The sequence below is a fragment of the Asterias rubens genome, chromosome 1 (genome assembly GCF_902459465.1).
Source record: "Asterias rubens chromosome 1, eAstRub1.3, whole genome shotgun sequence".
Taxonomy (NCBI): Eukaryota; Metazoa; Echinodermata; class Asteroidea; order Forcipulatida; family Asteriidae; genus Asterias; species Asterias rubens.
This window is the reverse complement of record NC_047062.1, coordinates 341492-355394: the sequence shown is the minus strand read 5'-3', so window position 1 is coordinate 355394 and position 13903 is coordinate 341492. Positions and strand designations below refer to the sequence as shown.

General features: G+C 35.3%; 1 protein-coding gene across 1 annotated transcript in view; it reads right to left on the bottom strand.

Annotated features, from left to right (window-relative positions):
* Positions 1 to 6790: 6790 nt before the first annotated feature.
* Positions 6791 to 13903, bottom strand: part of LOC117296507 — a 33603-nt gene continuing 26490 nt past the window's right edge. The window contains exons 10-12 of the mRNA XM_033779479.1: positions 11788 to 11946; positions 10154 to 10249; positions 6791 to 7925 (exon numbers count right to left, since the gene is read on the bottom strand). Coding sequence (XP_033635370.1) covers positions 7524 to 7925; positions 10154 to 10249; positions 11788 to 11946 — 657 coding nt within the window. The 3' untranslated portion in view covers positions 6791 to 7523. The remainder of the gene's footprint in view (positions 7926 to 10153; positions 10250 to 11787; positions 11947 to 13903) is intronic.

The window sequence follows — 13903 nt, the reverse complement described above, 5'->3', positions numbered from 1 at the left end:
GCACGGCTAACATCACTACCTGCGCTTGTGTGTTCTATGTCACGCGCCAAGTTTGCTTTAAGATCAATACGTTATCACACGCGCGCTCGTGGAAATACAGAAAATATAGCGCGTCTGCCTGTTTGGATATGGGACGCAGAAGCACTATATTTTTCAGTATTCCACTCGCGCTTGTGTGATAACTTGTAATGTAGGGCCCCCTCTTAAACAAAAGTCCATATACATGTATTACCAGTAACACTTCTCAAGAGATATATTTCAGTTTAAAACTGAAAGATGTTAAACTTAATTTTTTTTAATTTGAAACCCCAGTATATTATCATGGAAGTGTTTTAATTGCAGCACATGGAATAAAGCATGATCTGAAAATCTGTGAATGGCTATTACCCTTGAGAGAAAAATCCTATTGTTTATAATCGTGACTAATTCGATAACAGTAGGCAGTTCTATTGTTTGAGTGAAGCATCCCAACACTATTTAGCTCACAGATAATGAGCCCTTAACAGAGGTGAACCCAACACAGGATTACAATTTTAAAAGACCTAATAACTTGCATCACAGATAAAGCAAAATATGTTTAAATTTCATTCCACATACTAAGGGTGGGGGGCAGTAAGTGTACCAAGCATACATACTAGGGGGCAGTGAGTGTACCATGCATTCATCCATACAATATCGTATAACAAAATTCTTCAGCTCGACAGCTCGATGCAGATTATTACATCTATTTTACATTTATTGAATATAAACTGTTTGACAATAAGTGTGAACAGCTCTTCAAACCCTAGTCAGGGTCAGATTTCTTGGATGGGATTCCAACCTATGACCCTGCATAGAGCAAGAAATTGACTAGTAGACCTGGAGTAGACCTGGAAGTGGTATTTTGTCAAAATAAAGCTTTTGTCACTAAAATATGTGTTTTGAAATGATTTTGAGGGTTGATCAAAGAATTGACTAGAGTGGGATTCGAACCAACGACCTCCGGATTAACGTGCCAGCGCTCCACCAACTGAGCTATTTTGTCAATATCTTTGTTCGGGGGTGCCAGTCAGAAGCCAAAATATGTGTTTTGATGAGTGGAATATGAATAAACAATTAACTAAGGTTTAAACAAATTTGTTTCAATGTTATTTCATTGTGACGTCATCAAGGCGCGATGAATCGCATGCAGTGCCAACACAAGATAGTTGCGCTTTGCGCAAGCTAAAAACATGCCTCAAAGTTGAAACAATATCTGATTTTTTTTCACGTTAGGCAAATGTTCCTTTAGGTTTGTTAGGTCTTTCAGGTACCTTCTTTGACTTCACACTAGCTGGACAAATTGTTGGGATGGCGTCATGTTTTAGGAAAGAACTTTCTTCAAGTCAAAATGTGTAGTGAATTCCAGATTCTCGAAGCATGACAGCTCGAAGTGTTTGCTGCACAGCGCTGGAAAAGACTTGCAAACTGACCCCATCTTTAGTTGTTTTGCTGCATCCATCAGTAATACACCGAGTCGACATTGCCGGAAAAATGCAAAAAAAAAACTTTTTGGAAAGTACAAACTCACGACTAGGACTTGAATGTACTTGCACGTACATATGTTCGATCGAGGGAGGCAAAGTCTGCCTCGATTGACGTCACAAAAGGGGTAGCAGAGTCATGCACGCACGCCCACACAACTTTATATATTTTTTTTAACATATAAATCGTTAAAAACAATTATTGAACAAACTATTTTATTGTTCAGAAATATTTACTCTAATGTTTGAAGAAGAAAAAATTATATTTCCAGGTGACTGCCATTATACACTTTCGGTACAAAAAAAGTTTGCAGATTTACAAATAACTTACAGGGTTTACAGAAGGTAATGGTGAAAGACTTCTCTTGAAATATTATTCTATGAAATTCTTTACTTTTTGAGAAAACATTAAAACAATATCAATTCTCGATAGCGAGAATTACGGATTTATTTTAAACACATGTGATATGGCGAAACGTGCGGAAACAACAGTGGGTTTTCCCGTTGTTTTCTCCCGACTCCGATGACCAATTGAGCCTAAATTTTCACAGGTTTGTTATTTTATATATAAGTTGTGATACACGAAGTGTGGGACTTGGACAATACTGTTTACCGAAAGTGTATAATGGCTTTAAGCAGAATGTTTTTTTTTTTACTTGTCTGCTAAGCAGAAATGGGGAAAATACCAGTAACAGTTTTCATGTGACATGGTAGTTTGGCTGGTAACCTTATCCTGATGAGCATAATTTAGTTGTGCTTAAGCAGCTCTATGAAACTGGGACATGATACCAGTGTTGTGAGTCCAGTTTGACTTTATCAGAGTAAACTCCAAAAAGGCTCCTCATTTGAAGCTGTAGCGTTTAATCTTTCCATTTTATACCATCCATCATTGAAAAGGAAAGTTAATGTACTGTCAAAAAAAAACCAAAGTTGCTTTTAAAAATAACTTTGAAGGAAAAAGGGGTTGGTAAGACTAGGTTTGATGTCACAAATATTAACTGATAACAAAGACAACAAACGGGAGCTTGTGTCTTTTGCCACGTCTTTGCCAGTTGGCCATGTCTGTGCCAGTTGGCCACAGCATGCTGTATAAAATGCTCGAATAACTCCCTAAATTTCTTATAATTTAGTGTGGGATCAAAAATAGACTAGTTTCCATGGTTAATTACACAACCGTAAACCCTTTTTTAAAAATACTTATAAAAATACTTTATTACAAAATTATGATTAAATGCAAAGAGATAACATCGAATGAAAAATTAAGATTTAACCCCCAAAATATAAGTAGAGACTATCAACAGGCAATTGAGAGAATAATTTCAAATTTATTCATGATTATATTAATTGACCAAACCAACTACATTGTACACAATTAAAAATTAAATTAACATTATTCGTCTATAATGTTAGACATGTACATAAGAGAACTGTATGTGCAGACCTTATCGCACTACTGTATTGGATTGAGTTGTCTGGAAGATCCGTCATACTATTTGATCTACTGTATTGGATTGAGTTGTCTGGAAGATCTGTCAGACTATTTGATCTACTGTATTGGATTGAGTTGTCTGGAAGATCTGTCATACTATTTGATCTACTGTATTGGATTGAGTTGTCTGGAAGATCTGTCGGACTATTTGATCTACTGTATTGGATTGAGTTGTCTGGAAGATCTGTCAGACTATTTGATCTACTGTATTGGATTGAGTTGTCTGGAAGATCTGTCAGACTATTTGATCTACTGTATTGGATTGAGTTGTCTGGAAGATCTGTCATACTATTTGATCTACTGTATTGGATTGAGTTGTCTGGAAGATCTGTCAGACTATTTGATCTAATGTTTTGAATGCTGATAAGGTTTAGTACACCCTGTTACAATTGTCTGTCTTACATAAATGACAATATTCAGGCAAATTGTAAACATTATAGTATAGATTTTCCCGGCCAATTTCATCAAAATCCATTAATTTTAGTTTAGCACATTATATTTAGTTTGAAAAACGAATGTTCGTTGAATCGGCAATTAACAGTTAGAAATGAGTAGTTCAATTTCACTAGTGTAGCATTCACTGGTCAAATTAGACCATTTAATTTCACAAGGTCTAAAGAATTATTCAATTTCGTAAAAGCCTGCAGCAAGACCTGGTCAATCATTCAATTTAATTTATGAGCAAAAAGGTAAATACCCAAGAAGTTTTGGGTAAAAAGATGGCTGCCCGAGGTTAGTCTAGAGCAGTGAATAATGTTATCTACATTATTAATAATGTTATCTACATTATTAATAATGTTATCTACATTATTAATAATGTTATCTACATTATTAATAAGGTAGATACATACATGTAGGGTGAGACTGGTTAAAATAATTAAGAATAACATTAGTTTTTTTTTTTTATTGTATAATTTTTTTTTAATTGTATAACAACCCCTTATGTTTTGTTTCCTTTGAAACATTTGTTAAACATGAATTTTAAATGGTCCTGACGCTAACAGAAAACACAGACCACATAGCCAGGGCAAAAAACATATCAAGGCTGAAGCAAATAATTAGTTTTGCATTTCAAATTTATCGGGTGCAGACTTTTATAAAGCCATTATACACTTTCGGTACAGAAAAGAAAAGAAAAAAAGTTGACAGATTTACAATAATTTACAGGGTTTACAGAAGGTAATGGTGAAAGACTTCTCTTGAAATATTGTTCCATGGAATGCTTTACTTTTTGAGAAAACATTAAAGCAATATAAATTCTCGTTAGCGAGAATTACAGATTTATTTTAAACACATGTCATGACACGGCGAAATGGGCGGAAACAAGAGTGGGTTTTCCCATTATTTTCTCCAGAGTCCAATGACCGATTGAGCCTAAATTTTCACAGGTTTGTTATTTTATACATGTATATTAGTTGTGATACACAAAGTGTGGGACTTGGACAATACTGTTAACCAAAAGTGTATAATGGCTTTAAACTTAAGGAATGGTAACAACGCAACGATTTCTATTAAGGAAAAATCACATGATGTAAATAATGGTGTAAAATTTATGGAAACACCTCTTACAAAGGACAACTTATGTGCCAGTAAAGGAGCTATAATTCCCATTTTACTCATAAAGCCAAAGCTCATCTTTAATTTGAACGCAAAGAAGTTGAAATTCGTTGCACATGAATGAAAAAGAAAATGCAAACTAGCAGCAAAATCGGCTTCAATGAGTCTTCATTTGAATGCATCAATTGTAAAGACTTAAGAATGGTCAAAGTGTAGGTTTGAATGCCCTTAAATGAATCAGAATGCACCAAGAGCTAAAGAGAAACCCTAAAGAGGATAATTGGAAAATGCATGAATTTGAATGCATATTAATGAAATTGAATGATTTTTTTGCTGAAATTGACCGGGAAAACCTATATTTGCTTACAGTGTAATCTAGTACTTGTGATCAAACATGTAAACATAATAGTATTTCTATAAACATAATAGTATTTCTATATAGTGGAATCTAGTACTTGTGATCAAACATGTAAACATAATAGTATTTCTATATAGTGGAATCTAGTACTTGTGATCAAACATGTAAACATAATAGTATTTCTATATAGTGGAATCTAGTACTTGTGATCAAACATGTAAACATAATAGTATTTCTATATAGTGGAATCTAGTACTTGTGATCCTCATAGATCAACTATTAAACTGTTAAGGCACTTTATTTATGTTTATTTACAAAAAGGTTAAAAGTTTGTCAGGAAGAGGTTATACAAAAATAGATTTAGTTAAAAAGGACACATTTATAAGAAATTGTTATACTGTAACACGTTTATAAGTTTTAAAATTGTGAAGCTCTTGTACAAAAAGGAAGACTTCTGTCTATAAAAAAAATACTTTAAAAATATACCAATATGACAATTGAGCACCTTTGGAAGCTGGTGTTCTGTGGTCTACTAAAAGACTGCCTTAACAATCTAATAAGAACAATCTAATTAGAGCAGTCTAATAAGAAATGGAAATAAGTTAAAAAAGAAGATTGAGACAATTTTACATGTTCTAAGATGGTTATCACTAAAGGCCAGTAAAATGAGGATTTCATGGTGATTAAATGTTGGCCCTTTTCTAGAATTCTTCCTCTGTTCTGTAACTGTAGTATAATATGAAATACCGCAAGGGCTAGTTAAAATAGTTACCAACCATCTACTTATATGAACAATCAATGTAGCTTTCAAAGAATGGAAGTATAATTACAAATATGTATAGTTAATAGTTACCAACCATCTACTTATATGAACAATCAATGTAGCTTTCAAAGAATGGAAGTATAATTACAAATATGTATAGTTAATAGAATTTATACTAAACCATGTTACATTAATCTTCGATAAATTTGTGCGAAGCAGATTGAGTAAGATGATAATAACTTTTTAAAAATCTATTTTCAATGGACAATTTCAAAATCTCCAAAAGTCTGAAGTGTAGTTCATCTTCAGAATCCACCAAAAGTGGATTCCAAAATTCTATTTGCACAATTTGACTTGAATAATACTGGAATGAAAAAATCTTGTGTTTTTAAAAGTAAATGTTGAAAGAAAGTCTTGTTGATAATTGAAGCTAAACGTTTTGCCAATAAACAAAATTGGAATCATTGATTGAAGCTTGGATATGAAATAGACCCCAGTCTAATTTTATGAAATGTGTAAGCAGGAATTGTTTGCTTATTATGGAGCTTTATCAATTTTGGATTTCATTATCCAAACTTACTGTAGTAATGTTAAACACACCATAAATTGTCAAATGTTCTTGATCGTTTTGGAAAAAACATTTTCTCAGCTTGAGTAAGAAAAAACTTTGGTTACAAGAAATTTAGGCCTTGCCAAATCGGTTTTAGATATACTTGTAGAATGCCATACCTTGTAAATATCCAACACAGTCACATTATGTAGTCCTTGTATTACCCATTGAATAAAAAACACTTAAATTGGCAATTATGTTAAAAATCATTTAACCAATGAAATAAACAAAGGAAACAACAATAAAACATACACTTAAAAAATATCCTCTATACTATGTGTTGTAGTTGAACTATCTAAAGACAACCATTTTGATACTAACAAAGTTCCTGATATTACTTCACTCATCTATTTAAAAAAAAACTTTAAAAGCACCAGCTGAGAGTCCCAACCTGCAACAACCATAGAGCTATATATATTGACTAGAGCGCTAACACCCCGTTATACACGCAGGTTTTGAAGCCGTGTGAGCGCATCCATGTTTATGTACAAACCATTACAAAAGCTTGAAATTGTGTACGGCAATTGTACAGCTACTTGCATGATAGTGCGTTTGTTCTTTTATATGTGTCATCGAACAAAAAAAAGCAGGAAATGTGAACGCACCATCTGCTGATGAGCGTACATACTGCAAGTGTCATGTGCGACATGTTTAAAAGGCGCGTATATGGTCTTTGAAGTACCTCAAGTCAAACTTACGTTTTTCGTTTTCAATTTAATTAGCTGTAAATTACGCACATGCTTACCTAAATTAATCTGGGTCAAATTTCATAAAGCTCTCTACCGGTAACTAAGTTGTTGAAGTTACTATTTTAGTATTATAGAAAAGAATGTGTGTACACATAAACGTATTTGATTTCTCATGAGATGCCTTATTTTTTTTATTTGCACAAACATTTAGACAGCATGGACGAACGCGAATGGGCAGTCCCCTTTCGTAAGCGCACACACCGAATGTAAATAAATCGCGGCAATGTGTGTTCTCTTAAAATTAAAAATCGTTCCGTAGTCACGCAACACATCAAACATGTCTGCGCCCAGGATAGCTTCACAACGCAGAGCAAGTTAGCGCTCTAGTCAATATATTTAGCTCTAAGGTAACAACTCATCAATATTAATCCTTGGAGACAGTCACAATGAAGGGAAACACACATTGCATTCAAGCTGTTAATCCATTCAAAGTAGTTACTTTGTTGCACAGTGACAAGAACAATTGCATACACTATTACTGACGGTATCAATCGTTTATAACTTAGTTTCCTCTCCATCTCCATCGACATTAATTTGGACTTCATCTTCAAAGAGAACACTCCTTGGGCTGCGAACATTTGTTGGAGTAGCTTCTAGTTCTGCATTAGCAGCGGCCAGAGTTTTTTTTCTCTGAGCAGCGATGTTAGCTTCCTGTAGTTGTGCACTAAAGACATCATCATCAATCTGTTGGCCTAGAGGACCAACTTGAGGTGGGGAAGGGGAGTACATTCCTTCCAAATCAGACTCACTGTTAAGTGCTCTTGCGACTTCCAAGGTAACACGGTGAAGCTTTTTGCTGTCTCGTGCCCTTTCGTTTACTCTCATTTTGGGCCTTTGTGACGGTTTAAACTTCTCGATGAATTCCCGGATGTAGGCAATGCAGCCAAGCTTACCTTGCTGTGGAAATTAAAATCAAAACTTATTTATGTATAATTATGCCAACTATTACGACTTTTTTGTAATTATTACGCATTTAGCAATGAGTTATGAAAATACAAACTGCTTGTTAAAAATTTTGAACTTCAACTTTCTCTAGCTTTGAAAAGTCGACTGAACTCTGCGTATTTGATTTTTTGTGTACACAGTAATTGATTCTTTGTCATTTAAATGCCATTTATAAACACTGTATCACCATGGAACAACTCTGGAAGAATACTGAAGACATTCGGTTTTTAAAGTAACGGTATAAGAGCGTTGCAGGATACCAGCAACACATATTATACATACAAGAAAACGTGTGGAAACCAGTGACAGCATGCACACGTGTTTTCGGAAACCGGTCAAATCAATGTAGCCGCGAGTCTCAGTCCTTTACCTTATTAGTACATTGCGATTGTCAGAATTGTTGGAATAATGATCGTTTCTGATGGCTTTCAAGAGTAAACAGACTAGGTATCCTTGTCAAAATTAATGAATTTGCGGTGGTAAAATCCTAACAGAGACTGTTTTGAAGTTCGTAAAATGGTTTGACAAGTCTTATTCAGTATAAATACAACTGCCTGCACATTTCTGGCACTGAGGCGAGTGGGGAAACACAACTCAAATATTCGGGGTTGAAGACATGGTGGGGTCTACTCTCAACCTCATACCGGTTATATCCTATGCTAAATAATAACCTTGTACTCATAAACACATCGCTCTCCGCTGCATAGTTTTTCCCAAAATGTGCTTCGCCGACGAACTTTTTTTTTCAAAAGAAGTTTTTATACATTCTTACCTCAAATCACGAACCAGTATAAATGTTTATTAATGAAAAAAGCAATACCAAGGACAGAAATTAGGGGATCAGATTGTCCAAAATCGAAAAGACCCAAACGACAACAAAAATCAGTATTTTTCCTTTTTTTCACAATCTCCTCCCTTGGGGAGCAAAGATTAAAAAATAACATTGAAATTTCATACAAAATGTGTGAATGCCAACCCCTTGAAATTACTAATTACTAATTGAAATATTCAAATGTTGGTAGCTATGAAATATTTCTGTGACGTCACTATATTGATGAAAGTGTAGATCATTGAAATCCAGTTCATTTATTTTGTTACATATTCAATTAGGGAAATACTTTAAATGGGAAAATATACTCTAAAAGGCAGTAGACACTATTGGTAACTACTAAAACAAATTATTAAGAAAAAACCTTTTGGTAACGAATAATGGGGAGAGGTTGATGGAATAAAACATTGTGAGAAACAGCTCCCTCTGAAGTGCTCAGTTTTCCAGAAAGAAGTAATTTTCCACGAATTTGATTTCGAGACCTCAGATTTAAAATTTGAGGTCTCGAAATCAAGCATCAAAGCATACAACTTTGTGTGACAAGGGTGTAGTTTTTATTTCATTATTATCTCGTAACTTTGCCAACCAATTGAGCTCAAATTTTCACAGGTTTGTTATTTTATGCATATGTTGAGATACACCAAGAGAGAAGACTTGTCTTTGACAAGAACCAATAGTGTCAACTGCCTTTAAGTGTAGATTCATGACTACAATGCCCTGGCCTTCGGCTTGTTCACTTTATATCTACAATTACCATTCTCCAGTTACTGTACAAGTGCCAAATTAGCGCCAAATTAGCGCCAAATTAGCTTTTTAAACAAAGGATGCCTAGTAACATATGAGTATGCATGCACATAAGCAAAATGCTTCCATTAGCTACATTTATGATTATTTGATTCGGTAAGCAGAACCATGAAATTGCTAATTTGGGGAACACTTAATAGCACTGGACAATATTGCTGATTTCTCAAAATAATTGTTATCATAAAAACTTACTTGGTAACAAGCAATGGAGAGCTGTTGATTGTACAACACACTGTGGAAACGGCTCCCTCTCGTAACATAGTTTTCATGAAAGAAGTTATTTTCCACTAAAATATTTGAATTTGGTTTCGAAACCTCAGAACTTAATTTTGAGGTCCCTAAATCAAGCATCTGAAAGCACACAACTTTGCACTTCGAGTGACAAGGGTGTTTTTTTCTTCCATTATCTTGCAACTTAGATGACCAATTGAGTTCCAATTTTCACAGGTTTGTTGTTTTGTGCATATGTCGAGATACACTAAATGAGAAGACTGGGCTTTGACAATATTACCAAAGGTGTCCAGTATCTTTAAACTGAGATACTAACCTGAATAAGAAACTGTTGATCAGCATGTTCCATCTTAAAGTCCATAGCATCTAGGTAGACACAATCAATTCCTACTGTACGGTACAGATCATTGTCCTGTACACAAATCAAATCACAAAGAAACTGCTAGAGAATGTCTTATGCAGGCATGATATTTGGAAGAAAAGGTTGACTGGGTACAACGGCTAATCTATGTCCATGTAAAACAGTACAGGCTTTCGCCAAAGCTGCTCCTGCCCTATGGAATAAGCTCATTGTCTCGCTTCGCAAAACAACATCACTCAACAACTTCAACAAACTAAAAACACACTCGTTCACTTACACTTTCATTGGGTTTAATTTCAGTTCATTATGTTTATTCTTCATTTTCTATTGTATAATGTTTTCTTTTTGTGTAGGCGCCTTGATTGGTTTTCTGGAGAAGTGCGAATTATTATTATAATAATGTACACAGTCAAACCCTGACAGTCAAACCCTTTGGACTTAACATAAACACTGGTGTTAAATAACTTCTCATTACCCTCCACTTCACTTCTGCCTAAGAACTTATATGTTGTATATATTCTGTACATAAAGTTTAAATTAACCTAGTTTAAAGTTGTTTTTATAAATTCATCACTGTAACTATCTGATGTAAGTAACCCCAACCCCCCCCCTTTTTTCCACAGGTCCCTCATACCTATTTTAAAATCATCATACCTTTGATCTTGCTATTCTTATTAATTGACCATTGTTAGTTGCATCATGATGCAACTTGCTCTCTAATCCTACCCTTTCATGTCTCCCTGCATTGTTGTCGAACAATACATTCACCACTTTTATGGTCCAGTAACCCTTCCTTTCATTCTAAACATCCTTTGTCCTCGCCACTTCACTCCTATTGGTTCATAGCCACCAATATTGTTTATGAAATAGAAACTTTGATTGGCTGTTATTTTCCCGCTTCTTTCTGGATCCTTTCCTTAATCCCTTTCCCCCTCTCTTTTTCTATAAATGGATATGTATTTGTTTGTACTTGTTTTATGCCTCTGAAGAAGGTCCGGATTGGATCGAAAGCTAAGGCCATCTACCCTATTCATTATAATAATGTACACAGTAATGGCGGTCTCCCACTTGTTTTGCAACAAACTCACTGGTGTTTTTACACAAGGAATACCGTGATTTGAAAGGATTTTACAAAAGGTTTTTAGGTACAGAAGTTATCTGTTGGTAATCGAGGCATTCATTTTCATTTCTAAAGGTATGTTGTGATTATTTTCAATCACTTTTGTAGCTTTGTTTTCCTGTCAGACGACAATACAGTTGAGAAAACTTGTGTGCACAAACCTTCACTTCATACGCAAACAATGTCTTCGAATTTTGTCAACCTGAAAAGCTTGAAACAAAATAACTGTGAAAATCAATCAAAAGATAATTTTATCCCCTACAAAATAAACTCAACAAGAAAATAATCACACCGACAGTTATCCGAAAATGTCTGGCAACGGCCGGAAATCAATTGAATTTTCATGGTGCAGTGAGGAGTGAATGGCGCTTTGTTCAATATTGCATACGTGCTAAAAGGTTAGGGACACAGGTGTCACGACTCTCCAACCCACACTCTGCTGAACAGCAAAGCTTGAGTAATCCAATACCTGTATGAAGATTCTCTTCATGTTCAGCAACAGACAGTCCATCATCGTTGAAAAGAATTCCATCATGGTTGTCACTTCTCTCCTATCGTAACCTCTGAAGGCAGACAGAAGTTTCAATCCACGTTTCTCTGCCCAGTACACAAGCTCTCTGAAGCTTATCTAGAGGTATATGATTAAGAAAATAAATTGAGGATCATCAAATCTATACGTAAAGCTGTCATGTGTAAGAACTTGGCCACCAAAACTCAATACAACAGTAACTGTCACTAAGCCCAAACTTGAAATGGTTGATTAAATTCTGAGAATTTGCAAAACATAAGTGAATGAATGTAAATAAAGTTTTATTTCGTACACAAATCCTTGAAGAAAAAGCAAGTCAAATGATGTCACTATTGGCTTGAAACAATGGTTAAAGCCAGTGTGCAGTACAAGTGGAAGCTTGCATTGGAAATACATGTATGACACACTTACAAAGGCTAGAGGGTTTTAGCAGACCAAAGATTCAGTAGAAGATTTGCATGTACTATTGTATAAATGTCTCTCATTTATCACTGTCTCATTTCAATCGATGCAAAATCTTATTAAATTTTGTTTTCTACAAAATCTGAAGGGGTGTTTGCTGTATTTAACTTAACTTAGTTTTAACCCAGAAAGTTCTCTTGAAACAATGTGTGTTTCTTAAAAAATATCTGCCTAAAAATAAATGTTGATCGATGTCTACATTTCATTTTTTTTTACAAACGATAAGAAAGTACATGTTTTATTAAGGGAATAAAAGGGTAGCGACGAGTTTTTAAACGCCCATTTAAAGCCATCGGCAGAGCTGCCAACTAGTACAAATTTCAGTATTTCATACAGAAATCAAACAAGAATACGGATGTAAGAATATGCGTTGCAAAATAAGGATTTCGGGAAATCCGATTATCTTTTTTTTTATTTATTTATTTTATAATAGTATAAATACTGCCGGCGCTGATTGAGTGTAAACCTAAAATTACTTTGCGCGACGCAAACAAAACCAGGCGCTACATACACGCTGGCCATGCTTTTGATCGCATGAAGTGCAGGCACTTGACACTGTGCAATGATGCGACTGCGCCTAGGGCTTCGTAATCAGAGCCAAGCATTACACCAAGGTTGCATGGCTAGTCTGGTTCCTCGACAAAAGATTCTCTGACGAATTTTCGTCATAGTCGGATTATTTTGGGTCAGGAAACCAGACAAGTATTGAGCAGCCAGCATGGTGCTGTGTGTTATTGTGTGCGTGCGTCAACCACATGTGTAGCAGTTTCTGATGTACACCCGAGAATACCGCGAATGATTGAGCACTAAAATGGTTTCATTATATTATCATCAACGACGAAGAGTGCCAGAAAGCAAATATTTAAAAAGGAATATCAGAGAAGTGGCCATGCATTTCATCTTCTAGACGAGATGAGCATAGCGCAAGGTGTACACTTTGTTCATCTGACTTTTCCGTTAGCCACGGAGGTGCGGATGACATTAAAACCCACATGAGACCAAAGAAGCACGAGTCTGCCGTTAGATCATCAAAAGGCACTGGCGACATGGCCAACTTCTTGCAACCGAAAGACTTTTCAGTCATCAGAGCAGAGACTCTAATGACACAATTTTTGATAGAGCATAATCTGCCTTTTGCCACTGCTGATCACTTAGTGACTGATCTTGTGAAAGTGATGTTTCCGGAGAGCTCTATAGCGTCAAAGTTTGCTTCACGTCGGACTAAGACAACCGCCATTGCTAGAACTTTGGGCCAAGAAGCTTAAGGTGAGTAAATGTATAAACCTATATAACTTAGTGTCACCCTTTTAAGGTGGGGGTACATCTTTTTTATATAGTTAGTTTTGTTTAAAAAAAAATGTTTTTTTATTAATGTAGTTGGCATGTCGGGTATATGACCCATGTCATTTTTTTTAGTGAATGGAAACCACCGACCCCAACCCCCTGGCCATTTTTATATATTTTTTGTTTTATTATTTTGTCTTCTGGGTGGTCCCCTGTATTTCCATGGAAAGCCCCCATGTCTGATGTACAGCATACGACTGCATCACAAAGAATGTAATCCACTCATGGATCAAAGCGCTGGAAAGAGCAA